The sequence below is a fragment of the Cetorhinus maximus genome, chromosome 30 (assembly GCF_964194155.1).
Source record: "Cetorhinus maximus chromosome 30, sCetMax3.hap1.1, whole genome shotgun sequence".
In the NCBI taxonomy this organism is placed as follows: Eukaryota; Metazoa; Chordata; class Chondrichthyes; order Lamniformes; family Cetorhinidae; genus Cetorhinus; species Cetorhinus maximus.
Window position 1 is genome coordinate 5449277 of NC_135908.1, and position 18286 is coordinate 5467562.

The 18286-nt window shown below is 44.2% G+C and overlaps 1 protein-coding gene across 5 annotated transcripts in view; it reads left to right on the forward strand.

Moving 5' to 3' along the window:
- The first annotated feature begins 249 nt into the window (after positions 1-249).
- Positions 250-18286, forward strand: part of pstpip1a (proline-serine-threonine phosphatase interacting protein 1a) — a 74013-nt gene continuing 55976 nt past the window's right edge. For all 5 annotated transcript variants that reach the window (XM_078532319.1, XM_078532320.1, XM_078532321.1 and 2 more), the window contains exon 1: positions 250-465. In XM_078532319.1, the coding sequence (XP_078388445.1) occupies positions 433-465 (33 nt within the window). In that variant the 5' untranslated portion in view covers positions 250-432. The remainder of the gene's footprint in view (positions 466-18286) is intronic.

Sequence of the window (18286 nt, forward strand, 5' to 3'; positions counted from 1 at the left end):
GCGAATTCCACACCTCAGCCGTGGCGACAGCTGTTTACACCTTACCTCCTCTTGACACCTTTTTAAAAAATAAACGTTTAATTTTTTTTTGCTCATCCTGCACTCCGAGAATCCCGAAATAAATTGCCCCGTGCTGTGCTTCGTCAGTTTCTGAAGTCTCTGGTGTGTTGCAGAAATCTCTCACGTGTTAATTGCGGTTACTTCTGACATCACTTGAGTGAACAAAAGCCCTCTTCCTTGTTCTCCAGGCAAGTTGCTACCAACAAGAGTGAAGAGAATAGCAGCAGCGTGACTGAGTCCCGTTGAACATTGTGTTGGTAAAAAGGGGGGGGGAAATACATCGCCGAATTATTATCCAAATAGTGAAGGTCTTAGAATATCGCAGTATCAAACTTCACAGAGACTTACACATCTTATCCCCCTCCATTCGCCATGACTCGACTGCGCTTTAAGGACGCTTTTTGGGTGAGTAGAATTCATATTAATTGAGAAATGTTGGTGTCTCTCTCCCCCCCCGGCCAGGCACTAGTACAAAGATTAGCAATAGAATAGATGCAAAGTGTTGCTAGCAAGTGTAGATTTGAGATCAATTATTTTATACTCGTGTTAATTCTTTTTATAGGGACAAAAAAGCTCTAACTTGAGTTGTGGGATTTGTTTTCCGCTTTAACATATTGGGCTCTAATTCACGATTTAAATTATGCCCAATCCTGGGAGTTAATTCCTCCCAAGGGTTTTGTTCGCACTTAACCCGTGAAACAAAATATCACCGTTTCTGCTATTCTTAATCGGATTTTATCTTTTTTTTTGCATATCCAGTTTCTGAGATCGCAAAACCTTGTGTTGCTTTTAGTGTTACCAAGTAGCATTGAGTCGCTGTGGTAATCAATAATCAAGGTCAGTTGATCCTGACTGAAACCGAGCCCTTGGTTGGGTGCATTGCATTACCCCACAGCTTCAACTCGCTGTTCTGGATGCGATTGCTCTTTAGTGCGTTTGAATAAACATCTTCTTTCTATGATCCTAATCTGTCCCTTGGGTGTAATTGCAGCAGGTTTTATGCAGTGTCACTCAAATTTGGTGTTTGGTTTAATCAGAAATGCAACCCAGCCCTCGGTTGTTGGTAGATGAAGATTATGAGCTATATTGAAAGATTGGGTGTGGTCGGTAGATTTCAGAAACCCGTGCCCCCTATTAGCATCGCTTTAGAGTCAAGTTTCTGTTTCTTAATAAGGACCGTCTTTTGATTTGCACAGTTGGCAGCAGGTGCATGAGAATACCACTGCCTCCAAATCACCCACCCAGTTCTGACTTGGAACTCTATCGCTATTGCTGTGTCAAAAACGTGGAACACTTTCCGTAACAGCACTGTGGGTGTACCTACATCATATTGACTGTAGTGGTGGAGAAGGCAGCTCACCACCACCTTTTCAAGGGCAATCAGGCATAGGCAACAAAGGCTGGTCTAGCCAGCGACATTCACGTCCCAAGAATGAATTTCTAAAAAAACATTAGGGTATTAGTAAACTTTTGCTTTATCACCACCCCTTTGGTACAATTTCACTTGTCTTTCATCCGTCCTTGATCCAAGGGCTGGCCACACTGTGAACAATCTTCCTCATTGTGTATCTTCCTCCTATACTGCCCTCATTGTCTCTCCCATAGAGATCCCAGTCCACATTCTGATATTATCCATCCATGCCTATTGGGTCAGTCTTGTGCACGTTTTCCAGCTGTTTTGCCTTGCACTACCTCTTTTTCCAAACACTCCCCTCCCACTCGTGTCACTCCCCTCCTGCTCGTATCATGTTCAAAATATGTGAGCTTTCAGAATGGCACTGCCTCAAACAAGTTCCTCTTAACGCCAGCTCTCTCGAGCACACGCTCGTTTGTCTGCTTGGACGTTCATGATGCACTGGAGGTTAATATTGATGTGAACTAGGTTCGGCTAGGCACTGACACTGACAGATGTTAACATTGAAGTAGGGGGAGGCTGGCTTGTCTAAAGACTGTACTTTGCTCCAGTGTCAGACCAGATTCTAACTCAGGATCTGGGCCAAGTTTATGCGTTAGCCTCGCTGCACTGATATAGTTTCAGTGAACCCAAAGAATGAGACAGGTATTGCAAATTCATCCAAATTTTGTATTTTTTAAGGGCAAAAGAGATTATTTTCAAGGTAAAACCTTGGACTGGAAACCTCACAGGGCCAATTCCCATTGGGAACATCCTTTAATATACTTCTGCTGAAGCTATAAGTAATTTCAAGCAAATTCTTATTCTGTAGCATTTAGTTATTCAGATACTTTGCTGGACAGAACACCAGCGGTCGATTTGCTGTAGAGTTAGATTTATCAAGGAGATTTTTTTTTTTTTTCCTTCGTTCATGGGATGTGAGCGTCACTGGCTAGGTTTTATTGCCCATCCCTAACTGCCCTCTGAACAAGGGCAGTTAAGAGTCAACCACATTGCTGTGGGTCTGGAGTCACATGTAGGCCAGACCAGGTAAGGACAGCTGATTCCTTTCCCTAAAGGGCATTAGTGAACCAGATGGGTTTTTACGATAGTCAGCAATGGTCGTCATCATCAGACTTTTAATTTAATTCAAATGTCACCATCTGCCATGAGTTCGAACCCGGGTCCCCTGGAATACTAGTCAGTGACAATACCGCTATGCCACCGGCACCCTGGATTAACATAGAATCATAGAAATTTATGGCACAGAAGAAGGCCATTTGGCCAATTGTGTCCGCACTGGCCAAAAAAGAACTGTGCAGTCTAATTTCATTTTCTAGCTCTTGGTCTGTAGCTTTGTAAGTTTCGGCAAGTGCGTATCCGAGTGTTTTTTTTTCAAATGGCGTGAGGTTTTCTGCCTCTATCACCCTTTCAGGCAGAGAGCTCTAGACCCTCATGAGTGAAAATATTTTTCCTCGAGTCTTCTCTAATCCTTCTACAAATTGCTTTAATTCTATGTGACTTCTTGGTATTGATCTCTCTGCCAAGGGAAATAGGGTCTTCCCATCCACTCTATCTAGATCCCTCATAATTTTATACACCTCAGTTAAATCTCACCTCCGCCTCCTCTGTCCAGAGAAACAATCCCAGCCTATCCAATCCTTCCTCAAAGCTGAAGTTTTCCAGCTCTGGCAACAGTGTCATAAATCTCCTCTGTACCCTCTCCAGTGCGACCACATCCTTCCTGTAATTTGGTGACCAGAACTGTACAGGGTCCTCAAAACTAATGTTTTGTCCAGTTCTAGCATGATCTTTCTGCTCTTCTATGTCCAGCCGATTAAATGAAAGTATTCTACGTCCGTTCTTAACCATCATTCTGCCCAGCTACCTCTAGGGATCTGTGAACTCCAAGATCCCTTTGCTCTTCTATGCTTCTCAGAATCCTACTATTTATTGTGCATTTCCTTGCCTTATTTGCCCTTCCTAAATACAGTATCTGACTACTGAATTCCATTTACGATTTTTCTGACCAGCCTATTGATATCGTCTTGCAGTCTACCACTTTCTGCTTTACTATCGACCAAGTGGTCAATTTTAGTATTTTTAATCGTGCCCCCTACAATTGAGTCTAAAATCACTGATTGATTATACTCCACAAACAAAAGGGACCCAGTACTGAGCCCTAGAGAACCTCACTGGAAGTAGCCTTCCAGTTACAAAAACACCTGAGCACTAACTACCCAGTGCTTCCTACCGCTGAGCCAATTTTGGATCGAACTTGTCATTTCCCCCGGGATCCCATGGGCTTTTACATTTTGACCAGTCTGCCACCTGGGACCTTTTGAAAAGCTTTGCTAAAATCTGCACAACCCTCATCTCGCTATCTCCTCAACAAATTTAATCAAGCTCATCAGACACAACCTCCCTTTAACATATCTATGCTTCATTGATTAATTTGTACCTTTCTAAAGGACTATTAACACTGTCCCACCAGGATTTTTTTCCAATACTTTTCCCACCGCTGTTTTGACTCTCATTACTCAGCTGATCTTTTTTCACCATTTTTTAAACAATGGTATGTTAGCTATCCTGCTGCACTAGGCCTGCAACCGGAGTAAATTGGAAAACAATGTTTACAGCCTCTGTTATTTCCTACCTTGCTTCTCTTAACAGCCTGGCATACATTACATCTGGGCCTGGAATGTAAGATACTGAGCCCTTTTAATGTTTCCTCTCTCCATGTTTATTCCAACCCCATATTTCACATTTCTCCTTAACTACAAAGTCTACATTGCAGCCCGCCCCCCACCCCGATCGCCACCACACCTTTTGTGAAGGTGGACACAGAGGGCAGAATTTTATTCTCAACTGGAGCTGGGCTGGGAGGTGAGAGAGCTCGTTTAATTGTGCGGGAAGATGCAGGGCGGAGACTCCATTGCCTTCCTGATTTAATCCCTCCAGGGCGGGAAGCCATAAGGATGGCATTCCCGCCTGGAAGCCAACTGAGCCTCTTAAGTGGTCATTCTACCAGTGGTGGGCAAGGCCCAGGCAATATGAGTAACTTGCTAGGTAAATCTTGGCAGGTACATCTGTGGCCTGGTAAGGGTTTGGGGCAGGGAAGTCCTTGGTGCTTGGGCAGCCCATCTCCAATGGAGATACCTGGGCTGTCCATGGGTAAACACACCTGCCTGCCCTAAGTACTAACCCCTCCCTTGCTAGGACCTCACTATCTGGCCCCAGCAAACCCACCCTGCTCAACTTACTCTTGGGCCTCTATTGCCGATCTTTGTCTTGGCCTCCTGTAGTACCGGCAGAGTCCACTGCTCCCTGTGGCGCTGATGGTACTGGAGAGCTGCTGGTTTATTGTCGACTGGCAGTTCTTGGGGACAGGATATCCACCTCAAAAGCCAGGAGACCTGATGGCACTATTCCCACTGCCAATTGGGCACTTTATTCCGTCAGGGTTCCCAGTGGTTCAATCGATTGGGGTGCCAACAGTTTTTGTTTTTGATGTCAGGACTCCTGCCACCCACATTAAATTCCATCCAAAATATTTCAGAACCATGCCCAAGTTCTCCATCTCAACACACAAGTTACTGTTTTGTTCTCCAATGGGCACAATTTCCTTGGTTTTCTTTTTTCTTTTTGTATTTATTAAATATACTTTGATTTCACTTATCAATATTTTTTTCGTGCCCTCTCCCTGCTTTCCTGACTTTTTAATTTCACCCCCACCCCATCCAAATCTCACTTCCTATACTCCTTTGGACTTTCTGCAATATTGACCTCTCTGTATCAGACTTAAACTTCCTTTTCTGTCTTGCCCTGCTCTGTGACATCCGAGAAGCTCTAGATTTGGGAATTCCACTGTCTTTCTTTGTGGGAACACATTTGTTTTGAACCCTCTGTCTCTCCTCCTTGAATGCCCCCCACTACTATGACACTGATTTACCTTCACGTCACTGTTTCCAGTCTACTTTTGCTAAATCATGCATTTACTTATCAATTGGAGAAAGGCCAGATTTGCTAACTTTTTTTGCTCCAAGTCTATCTTGTCCTTTTCCATAACTAAAGTAAATCTAACTGTATCATTATCACTTGTGACTAAAGCTCCTCAACGGATGCCTCTTCCACCAGCTGAACTTTGTTTCCTAAAACAAAGTGCAGAACTGCCCCTTCTAATGTTAAGCTTGCTGTGTACTGGCTAAAAAAAATTCTCCTAAATGGATTTTAAGAATTCTGAGCCCTCTCACCTTTTTTACACCAATTCTATCCCAGTTAATATTAGAATTGTTGAAATCCCTTTCTTTAATTGCTTCCTCGCAAGGCTGAAAACATATTCCTTTAGTAGCCTCTTGTAATGATCCTCTCCACGTGTCTCTGCGTCCCCAGCCCCCACCACCAATTCTGTCTTGTGATCAGTTTTGAATTTGGCAAAAGTGTTTTTTATCCTTTCTGCTTGTTAAAGTGAATGTTGGTAAGCGGCAGGTATTAATAAACAGAATTTATAAAATATATTCACAGGAGGTGGGTGTTAATGCCAACATTTATTGCCCTTGAAGGTGGTGGTGGTGGTGACTTCACAACAGAATAGATTAATCTAGTTCAGTTCCTGTTCTGGAGGGCAGCTACGAGTCAACCATATCACTGTGGGTCTGGAGCCTCGTAGAGGCCAGCCCAGGTAAGGAAGTCCAGTTTCCTTCCCTAAAGAACATTAGTGAACCAGATGGGTTTTTAAGGCAATCTGATAGTTTAATGGTCAACCTTACTGATACCTGCTTTATATTTAATTAACTGAATTTACATTCCCTCCAAGTTGCTGTGGTGGGATTTGAACTAGTGTCTCTGGATTACTTGTCCCATGACATATTTTTTAAAAATGCTAATGTTCCCAATGATGCACAATGGGCCTCTATCATTCTCCAATCTTCCATTTCAATGTATAATTTTTTTTAAAGCCTAGGCTTGAAGAGGACAAAAGTCAAGCATGTCCATCCTCGTCAAATGCACGAGTGGGAAATATTGGATGATTTGGGGAAAATAGAAGTTGCACCTCTCTATAAGAGAGACACCCACGCATGTCACCATCAACCAATGGAAAATTTCACCCAGGTTCATGAGCAACTCAATGCAGGATAGATTAGATATTAAAATACTGTGTTCTATGCGAGGGCAATTGTGCAACACAGTGGGACAGACTTGTGTTCTAATGCGCAAACATTTCAGTAACGTAAATTAAATGATTAGAGGGGGAAAGAAAATCCCAAAATCCTGATTATTTATTTTAAAACCCAAAATGCTAGAATACACGGGTCAGTCAGTATATGAAACAAACAAGTTCACTTTTCTGTGATATTGTTCAAATATTTTTTTCATGGCATGTGGGTGTTGCTGGCTAGGACAATATTTTTACTGTCCGTCTCTAATTGCCCTTGAGAAGGTGGTGGTGAGCTGCCTTCTTGAACCGCTGCAGTCCATGTGGTGTACATACACCCACAGTGCTGTTAGGAAGGGAGTTCCAGGATTTTGACCCAGCGACAGTGAAGGAACGGCGATATATTTCCAAGTCAGGATGGTGAGTGGCTCGGAGGGCAACTCGCAGGTGGCGGTGTTCCCATGCATCTGCTGCCCTCGTCCTTTCTAGGTGGTAGAGGTTGCGAGTTTGAAAGGTGCTGTCAAAGGAACCTTGGTGAGTTGTTGCAGTGAATCTTGTAGATGGTACACACTCTGCCACTGTGTGTCAGTGGTGGAGGGAGCGGATGTTGAAGGTGGCGCATGGGGTGCCAAACAAGTGGCCAGCTTTGCCCTGGATGGTGTCGAGCTTCTTGGAGTGTTCTCCATCAGGATGGTGAATTTATCCTTTTGTTGAAGGGGCCCCATTCAGTATGCTAAAAATAAGATTTATTTCCGATACTAAGTAACGCTTTGTGCATTTGCAGCAGTTTCTGGTTTTGTTGAACGTTTATACTTACCAAAGCAAAGTACTGCGAATGTTGGCAATCTGAAATAAAAACAAGAAAGTGTTTAAAAATGTTCAACAGGACTGGCAGCATCTGTGGCGGGAGAGAGACAGAAACAGAGTTCATGAACACTCTCTTTCCCCCCACCCCCCACCCCCAGACGGTAATAGGCTTGCTGAGCCTTTTCAGTTTTAATTCATGTTTACCATTTATTTTTAAGTTAAATTCTCACATGATTGCAGTAATCAAATATACTAATGGAGTTGGAATAGTGCACTTGAGGGAAAGATAATTAAAAAGAGGTTCGAAGAGCACAAATCGCTTAAAAGCAAGTTGATTGGACATTGTTTCCCGGGGCAACTGAGTCTTTGGTAGAGATAGGCCCCATCTTGAAAAGACAAGGGAATTTAATTAACACGCACAGTTTAAAAATAGCTAAATAATTATAGGACTGCTACTTTATCTTCAGCTCTCACATTATCAAGCCTGCTAACCTTCAAAAGAACACTCCAATGCCACATTTAATGTTTGACTTTTTTTTAATCAATGATAATGCCAGCTTAGCTCACCCTCCATTCTTAGTCAAAGTTTTTTTTATGGCTAATGATTTGCGCTCCAGAGCTGAACAACATTCAGTGTTGGCCATTGATATTCTAGGCCAACATTGTTTAAGTTGTTATTGCATGGATATCATTGCCTGCAATCTTGGATGTTAAATATCTCTTGGCAGTTAAACTGGCTATTTGTTATTTGTGGAAAACAAAAATAAAAATACCTGGAAAAACTCAGCAGGTCTGCCAACATCTGCGGAGAGGAACACAGTTAAACCTGCTGAGTTTTTCCAGGTATTTTTACCTTTATTTTTGTTTTGGATTTCCAGCATCCGCAGTTTTTTTTGCTTTTATCTTAGTGTTATTTGTGGAATCTGGTTGCATGTTTGTGGGTGTTTGCTTACATAGCAAGACTTCAAAAGTTAATTGACTGTAAGTAAGGCAGTTTGAGGTGTGATAAGAAAGGAGCGATATTACATGTTTTTTTTCCAGTACTGATGTAAGCTTGCTTCAGTTGAGATGGAGACTAAAGGATGAATAAACAAAATAACCAAGTCTAGGGACAATATCTGGAAGAAGCTTATTAGTTTTTCATTTCTATACATTTTATTTCTGTTTCATCACCTCTTGAGCAATGTAAATTTCATCACCTCTTGAACAATGTAAATTTAAGAGGTGTGGATTATATATAGTCTATTCGAGAAGCAGGGTTGATGACATAAATGACTTTTTAAAAGTTTTCCATATTGAGTTAAATTGACAATTTAGACATTTACCATATATTTTAGATATTGTACGACTTTAGAAAGACCAAACTGTGGGCTATATCCCTACCCTAGTGGGCAGGATATGTCGTCCGTATGCCTGAAATCAGACTCCTGAAGCAGCTGCTCTGCTCTGAACTCTGTTGCAACAGGCGACTCCCAGGAGGAGAGCGAAAACATACGAAATGGGAGCAGAAGTAGGCCATTCGGCCCCACGATCCTGCTCCCCCATTCAATAAGATCATGGCTGATCTGTTTGTGTTTCAAGTCCCACATTCCCATCTACCCCGATACCCTTTGATCCCCTTGCCTAACTAGAATCTATCCACCTCCGTCTTAAAGATATTTAATGACCCCCCCACCCCGCATACTCCACCACCTTCCGAGCCAGTGTGTTCCAAAGTTGCACAGCCCTCTGAAAGAAAAAAATTCTCATCTCTGTCCTATTAAGGGGCGGCCCTTAATTTTAAAACAGTGGCCCCTAGTTCTGGACTCTCCCACAAGAGGAAACATCCTTTCCATGTCCACCTTGTCAAGACTGTTCAGGATCTTCTATACTTCAGTCAAGTCACCCCTCACTCTTCTAAACTCCAGTGGAAACAAGCCCACTCTGTCCAACCTTTCCTCATAAGACAACCTGCTCATTCCAGGTAACAATCTAGTAAACCTCCTCTGAACTGCCTCCAACATAGTTGCATCTTTCCTTCTAAATAAGGAGACCAAAACTGTGCACTCTATTCAAGATGTGGTCTCACCAATAGCCTGTATAACTGAAGCATAACATCCTTACTTTTATGTTCAATTCCTCTCGTAATAAGGATAGCATTCCATTGGCCTTCCTGATTACATGCTGTATCTGCAAACTAACGTTTAGTGACTCATGCATGAGAGCACCTAGATCCCTCTGCACCTCGGAATTCTACAGTTGTTTTCTGTTTAAGTAATACTCTGCTTTTGTATTCTTCCTGCCAAAATGAACAGCTCCACGTTTTCCCACATGATTTTTGCCCACTCGCTCACTTATCTATATCCGTCTGCAAACTTCTCACGTCTTTACAACATACTTTCCTACCTATCTTTGTGTCGTCTGCAAATTTAGCTACCATGCCTTCATTCCCCTCAACTAAGTCATTTGATGTAAAACGTTGAGAGCCCAGCATACCCCTGTGGGACTCCACTCATCACATCCTGCCATTGGGCAAAGACCTATTTATGCACACTCTGGCTGGCTGGCAGAAAACAATCTTCTAGCCAGGTTTTGGGGATGACCTCAAAGCAGTCCTGAAGAAGTCAAATATCCCTGATGACCCCTGGGACACTCTGGCTTGTGTCTGGCCAACATGGGGAAGGTTCATTTGGGAAGGCACCAAACATGTCGCGAGACTACTTTCGGAAAACACGGAGGCAAATTCAAAGTGTTGGAGGGAGAGTCCAAACAATTCATCTACCCAACCCTCCCAAGCACCACCTGCCCCAATATAGCAGAGTCCGCAGATTGTACATTGGACTCATCAGCCATCTGAGAACCTGTTGAAGCGGAGTGGAAGCAAGTCATCCTTGATCCCGAGGGACTGCCTGAAAGAGACCCCGGTGTGACCAGTTAAGATTGTCCAAGTTACTTGCATGCCATCAGGAACTGACTATTCCAAACTTGCCATTTGTTCACTACAGCAATTACGAGGACGCCTGTCCGGTGCTGAGTCCGCCTTTACAAAAGCACGTCAAGATTTAACTGAAGCCTGGAAGTTAAAATAGTGAGGTTCCAACAAGTGGATGGTTCATTTTGTAGTCGTGCCGTTGGGAATAAGTGACTCAATTACCTCATCGTATTGGTATCATATGAATACCAGACGACTAGATATAGTAAATCTATGTGGGTCTTGTTCAGCTGGTGGTGAGCCCAATGCTTCAGGACCCATTGTCACAAACAACCCATTATGAAGGACCTCGAGGTGACCAAACAATGGAGCTTTCACCCCATGGAAGCCCAAAAATTTGATGAAAAGAAAGTTCTTCCTCTAGAATTTTTACACCTTTTGCAGAACTAGCAAAGTTCTCTGCAAGACCAATCTTGCTTTGCATGTTATGTAAGTTGTTCGTGAAGTTCCTACACATTTGCAGTGCTCTGCACTACATAGGTGCTTTCTCCAAACGCTATCTGTAGGAGATTTTGTGACGAGGGCTACTGCAGTAATTTGACTTCCAATGACCCTGACTGTTAAAGTTTTGAGGGGTAATTCAGCAGTCATAATTTCTTGTTATTAAAGAACATTACTCAAATAGGCCTGACACATAACACACATCACACATTGGAAAAATACATTTTTCATAAGTATTTCCTAATTAATGACTGATGCGAGTCGCTTTAGGGGATGTAATTAATTAGTCACTACCCAAATATAACTCTTATTACAGGAATTGTTTTTTTCCCCTCTTCTTTATCTTCAATCTCTTCATTTTTCTTTGTTTTATTCTGTCTTGGGTTCCTAACCCTTTGAACCCGCAGTTTGGATGCAAAAACATTAGAATTTAACTTGCATCTCAATCCACTTTCCATTCAGCTCATTAGGGTGAGGCAGTTTTGGATGACTGGGGGAAATTCACACCAAATTATACAACTCTAGATACCAGGATGGTAATAGCAATCCATCTGGATGTGTTTTGGACAGGACAGTGGCAATCTCCAAGGATGTTTTAGTGTTATATGCTATGAGTGCTTTGAGAAATACGAAATAAGACTTGGGGTTGGAGTGGGGGGGGGGTGAAATAAGTGCACTTTCCATTAGATTAATGGGTGATTTTAATAGAAGTATTTAAAAATTATGAAGGGATGGGACAGAGTTGCTAGTAACTGATGGGGTTCTAGTATTGGAAGGTGCTAGGTAAGGGAGACATTGATCAAATAGGTTTGGGTAGAGAGCAGAAGAAACTTAGTGCTGTGAAGCAGAACAATGCATTGTCAGAGTTAGTGATGTGAAGCAGAGAGCTGTGCCACCTTTTTCAGAACCGGCTGGATGATTGTTGTACAGGTGACTTGGCACATGGGATTAGGACTACTGCTGATGTGGAGGATGAGCACCAACACAGACTAGCAAGAAGGCGAGTGGATATTGAGGACAGCAACGGGTGAAGGGGCGAGCGGTGAGATGGAATGGGCCTTTACAAAGAGAAAAATATTACATCAATGAACAGTTTGGGAGCAGGCGCAATTCCAGGAAAAAAAACTCATCCTGAAACTTTGGTCAATGCTGCTAACCTGGCTTCCAAATTGTGTAAAATCCGTCGGAGAGGTTCATATTGGTCCGTGGAACTTTTTTTTTTAAACGAGTCATCAGTGAAGTCAGGTATAGCACAGGCTTGGAAAGACCTTTTCCTCTTTGCTTTACTCAGCTTCAACAATGTGGTTAATATCCAACCATAGAGCTTCCCTACAGAATCGAATTTTCTGTTTCCATACTAATTGCCCTTGTTCCCTTTTTTGAGTCCGATTTGTCAATTTTGTACCAAAGTGGCTTAAGACTTTCATTTCTATAGCATCCAGCATCCCAAAGCGCTTCACAGCCAAAGAAGTTCTAATGAAGTATAGTCGCTATTGTAATGCAAGAAACAGAGCAGCCAATTTTCTGCTTGTGGTAGCTTGCTGTGTGCAATGTGGTAAATGGCCAGGTAATCTAGTGATGTTGGTTGAGGGATAAATTATAGCCAGGACACCAAGGAGATCAATACTTTTTAAAAATTGTGCCATGGGATCTTTTACGCCCATCTGAGGGGGTGGACCGGGCTTTGGTTTAACATCCGAAAGATGGCATATTGGACAGTGCAGCACTCCCTGGGAATGTCAGCCTTGATTTTTGTGCTCCAGTCCTAAAGTGGGACTTGAAGAGCCACCTGACTCAAAAGGTAAGAACTGAGCCACAACTGACACCAGATCTTGGTCTTGAATTTGTGTAATTAATGCAAAATGGATGATATCAATGAAAATAAAAATCGGGAGAGATATGAGCCGGTCCCTGGTTTACTATCACTTTATGCTGCTATCCCAACACGTTAAATTTTGGGTTGTTTTGTGATATAGACTTGTATTGATATGATTTTAAGAGGTTTATTTGTCACAGTTAAGAGAATTTGCATTGGTCTGGAAGGTTCCAAATTGATGTAATTCCCCGAGTTGCTTATCCCTGATTTGCATATCGCTGTCAGCAATGTTGAAGGTCTAGTCTAGTCTACTCTCCTAATTAAATTGAGCACAGCTCCTTGGAAGGCGAGTGATTAAGTTTTTTTTTAAGGCATCATTACTGCTTAAAAATGCAGAAATTGTCAAATGACCTGAAGAAGTTTAATGGGACAAGGGTGAAGTAAAGCCCTAAGCCTTACTGTCTTTTCCACAAGGTATTGGCAAACCTTTATTTACATGTCAAAAACCTGCATCATGTCACAATGTCATCATTGATATAATAAGGAAAGTTAATATTTTTTAAACCACATCCTCAACACACATCTCATTAATTTGCTTGCTGTAAGTTTTTTTTTACCTGAGTAATGCAATCTCGTGTAAGAACACAGTGTTCTGAAGTGTTACTTCCCATTGTAGATTTCCCACTTTTGGTTTCCAGTCAACTTCTCTTAATGCATTGCCTTCTCCGCTGGGCTTGTATTTTTTGTGTTCTTGACTTTTCTAAGTACCTTGATGAGCATTTTGAAACAGAATATGATCACTCTATTCAAGGTGGGCTTTTCCCATTCCACACGTATCATCTTCACCAAACCTGATTCATTACACAGTATCTACAGCAGAAACCGGCCGCTAGTCCATGCCAGTGTTTATGCTCCCATGTGAGTCTCTTCTGACCTATCCTTCTATTCCGTTTTCGCTCATGTGTTTCTCTAGCTTTCCCTTAAATGCATTTATATTGTTCACCTCGACCACGGTCTGTGGTAACGAGTTTCACATTCTAACCACTGTCCGGGGAAAGACCATTCTCCTGAATTCCCCATTTGATTTATTAGTTGCCATCCTTTAAGAAATGGTCCCTTGTTCTGGTCGTCTCCCCAAGTGGAAAGACTTTTTTTTCTTCTTTGTCTATCCTCCTATCAAACCCTTTCATAATCTTCAAGACCACTATATCAATTTTCTAGAGAAAAGAACCCCAACCTGTTCAATCTTTTCATGATAGGCTCAACTTCATAGTTTTGGCATCATTCCAGCAAATCATCTTTTGAACCTTCTTCAATATCTCTATGTATCCTTTTTTATTATTTTATTTTAGAATTTCATGGGATGTGGGCATCATTGGCAAGGCCTCTTGCCCGTCCCAAATTGCCCTTGAATTGAGTGGCTTACGAGACCTTTTCAGAGAGCAGTTAAGAGTCAACCACACTGCTGTGGGTCTGGAGTCACATGCAGGCCAGACTAGATAAGCAGATTTCCTTCCCTAAAGGGCATTAGATGGGTTTTTACAACAATCGATGATAAGTTTCATGGTCACCATTACTGAGGCTAGCTTTCAATTCCAAATTTTTTTTATTCATAGATGTTGAATTTTTTTATTCATGGATATTGAATCGGAGGCTATATTGACGGTACCAAAACACCTTTTTTATTAGCTATTTTCAGCAGTTTTATTTCTACATCACTGCATATTTTGAGATCACGACTGGAGAAGGTCATATACATCTTAGCTCATCTGTCTAATAGTTTCTAAAGCTGACTTGGCATCTGAAGTGGTTTGCATTAAATTAATGCTGCCTCTTGTCAGCTTCTAATTTCATAGCCGCCATTACTGAGACTAGCTCTATATTTGAGATTTCTTTTATTAATGGAATTTAAATTCTACCATATTATGGCAAACAGTTCATAGTACCCTCAGGTGTGGTCTAATTAAGATTTTGTACAAGTTTAACATATATCTCTGTGCTAGCTCACAGATGAAAATTACTTATGCATGCTCCTCTTTATTCTTTCCCTCTTTGCATCTCATGCAGCCTGTGAGTACAGTTTCCTTGTTACTGACTCCTCCACCATCCTTGTGATACAACTCCCAATTCTCTAACAGTGGGCCCTCTATGACCAGGTGTAGATTTGAATGGAATTCTAGAAATAGCCTGGTGGATGTTTGTGGGTTACAGTTCACAAGTGGCAACATTAACTTCTACATGCATGATGTAGCCTGGAGCTATGGCTGTGATCTAGAGGCTCCAGCGTTCTTTCCATCAATTGGCTGACCAGGAATCTATTTTACCGCCTGCCATTAGCATGTGTTGGAAGGATTTGCAACTTGATACTCGATCTGTTTGGCCACATTATGCACACACTTTCCTTGGTCATCAGTCCTGCAATGGGACTCAAATCAGGAGACCACAAACTGACACTACTCGGAGCCACCAAGGCTGGTTAGTGTGGGGAAATTGAAATGTTTTATTCATTCTGTGAACATTTTCCCTCTTAAAAATGGGAAGTAAAACTGAGGGATGGATTGCTGCTTCCACATCAAATGTGAGCATTCAGCCATGCAGTTTCGGTACAAGATAAAGACTGTCTCCTCTGTCCCAACAAGGTTTATGAAGCTCAGCCTTAGCAAAGCACCCCTGGGACCCTTGCATCCTTATAGCTGGATTACCAGTCATCGTTAAGGAATTAACTTGGCTTCTTTATGGTTAGCAAAGAGTGGAGAATTCATTAGTCTGGCCAAATCTGGACTGAAGTCTCCAACATAGGAAAGCTAATTCACTATGAATAGATCTCAGTGGACTTAGTATTGACAAACCAGAAATGTTAGCTTTTAACTAAGGAGTATTCTGAATGTTGAGTCATGTACCCTCAATCTTAAGAGGAGATCTTCATTGTAATATTGCTGCTTCCCACAATGTCTACACTTGTGCTCTTTCCAAAATTGATTGACAACCCATTGCTTCCAATTTTGGGGTAGGTTTTTTTGTGATGTCATTATGTACCCACTAGGAATTGGGTAGAGATGACCATTATCCATATAACCAGCAAAGAAAAGAGACTTTGTTACATCTGTTTGGACTGGATTAGAATGTAGATTTCAAAGGCATTGCATTCTAACTGTTATTTAGACTACTTCATTAAGTATTGTGTTCCATAAGGACGTGCAACTTCTTCATTTTATCCACCGTATTTCTCCCTGTCCTCCCCAGCCAGGCTATGCACCTTCTTTGCTGTCATCAGCATGTTAAGCGTTCCTGTTTTAGTCTACGAGTTGACTTGATAGCCTTTTATAAATGCCAGCTGGTGATTCCTGCCTGGAAAATGTATGACCATTGGCAGTGAACAGGATAACACTCAGTTGTGATGCCTGATTTTTGATGCATTGTGCGCTGACGGCAGGTTACTCCCCATTCCAATAGAGAATGGACATTTGGGCAAAGTGCTGCAAGGAGAACCAAATCGGTAGAAGTTGGCACCTGCTATGGAGGTGGGGGCTATGGAGGTGGGTGGGGGGCGGGGGGTGGAGAAAGTGGTTGTAGGGAGGGGGGGGGCGGAGAAAGAGATGGTAGGGGGGGCGGAGAAAGAGATGGTAGGGGGGGCGGAGAAAGAGATGGTGGTGGGGGGGGGGCGCGGAGAAAGAGATGGTGGGGGGGGTAGAAAGAGATGGTGGGGGGGGGGCGGAGAAAGAGATGGTGTTGGGGGGGGGCGGAGAAAGAGATGGTGTTGGGGGGGGGCGGAGAAAGAGACGGTGTTGGGGGGGGCGGAGAAAGAGATGGTGGGGGGGGGGCGGAGAAAGAGATGGTGGGGGGGGGGGGCGGAGAAAGAGATGGTGGGGGGGGGCGGAGAAAGAGATGGTGTTGGGGGGGGCGGAGAAAGAGACGGTGTTGGGAGGGGCGGAGAAAGAGACGGTGTTGGGGGGGGCGGAGAAAGAGATGGTGGGGGGGGGGCGGAGAAAGAGATGGTGGGGGGGGGGGCGGAGAAAGAGATGGTGGGGGGGGCGGAGAAAGAGATGGTGTTGGGGGGGGCGGAGAAAGAGATGGTGGGGGGGGGGGCGGAGAAAGAGACGGTGTTGGGGGGGGCGGAGAAAGAGATGGTGGGGGGGGGGCGGAGAAAGAGACGGTGTTGGGGGGGGCGGAGAAAGAGACGGTGTTGGGGGGGGCGGAGAAAGAGACGGTGTTGGGGGGGGCGGAGAAAGAGATGGTGGGGGGGGGGGGCGGAGAAAGAGATGGTGGGGGGGGCGGAGAAAGAGATGGTGTTGGGGGGGGCGGAGAAAGAGATGGTGTTGGGGGGGGCGGAGAAAGAGACGGTGGGGGGGGTAGAAAGAGATGGTGGGGGGGGGGGCGGAGAAAGAGATGGTGTTGGGGGGGGCGGAGAAAGAGACGGTGGGGGGGGTAGAAAGAGATGGTGGGGGGGGGGGCGGAGAAAGAGACGGTGTTGGGGGGGGCGGAGAAAGAGATGGTGTTGGGGGGGGGCGGAGAAAGAGACGGTGTTGGGGGGGGCGGAGAAAGAGATGGTGTTGGGGGGGGGCGGAGAAAGAGACGGTGTTGGGGGGGGGGGCGGAGAAAGAGATGGTGGGGGGGGGGGGGGGGCGGAGAAAGAGATGGTGGGGGGGGGGGGCGGAGAAAGAGATGGTGGGGGGGGGGGGGGCGGAGAAAGAGATGGTGGGGGGGGGGGCGGAGAAAGAGATGGTGGGGGGGGGGGGGGGGGCGGAGAAAGAGATGGTGGGGGGGGGGGCGGAGAAAGAGATGGTGGGGGGGGGGGGGCGGAGAAAGAGATGGTGGGGGGGGGGGGGGCGGAGAAAGAGACGGTGTTGGGGGGGGCGGAGAAAGAGATGGTGGGGGGGGGGCGGAGAAAGAGATGGTGGGGGGGGGGCGGAGAAAGAGATGGTGGGGGGGGGGGCGGAGAAAGAGATTGGGGCCATGGAGGCGGGGGGGTGGGTGGGAAGAGGGTGGGGCAAAGAAGAAAATGAGTTGTAAAGTTGCTGGAAATTGGGATATGTTGGTGTAGATTGCTAAGTGCAAGTGATTTCTTAGTTAATGCACCATTAGGCTGTGTTTATAGAGTACAACACTCTCCTCTACATTCAGGTAGACTTGTTGGAAACTGTGATCCTCGGGGCGTTCCGCAGTTAAGAGGACTCTGGCAATTCTTGATAATGTAAGCTGGGCATGCTCAGTTGCACCTGACGCTGAACAACATCTGTGCATTACACATCATCGTTTCCCTGCAATTGCTGCTCCTCGAGCCCTTGTGCAACAGCCTTCAATGCAAAAATAAAGTTTATGATGATGCAATTTCAAAACCACAAATGCAAGACAAGGTGACGTAGGATTTTGCTGCTGAACCTCCGAGGGGGATGGTGGTGTAGTGGCAATCTCACTGGCTACTAATTCAGGGGCCCAAGCTGGATAATGCACAGAACGTGTTTGGATAGTCTCTACTCCGTTCCGAGTGGGTGCATATCTACACACAACTTACCCGAAATTGGGCCTGGGTACAAAGGATCTGCTGTCCTTGCCTGGCCTACATGTGACTCCAGACTCACAGCAATGTGGTTGACTCTTAACTGCCCTCTGAGGTAGCCTCACAAGCCACTCAGTTCAAGGGCA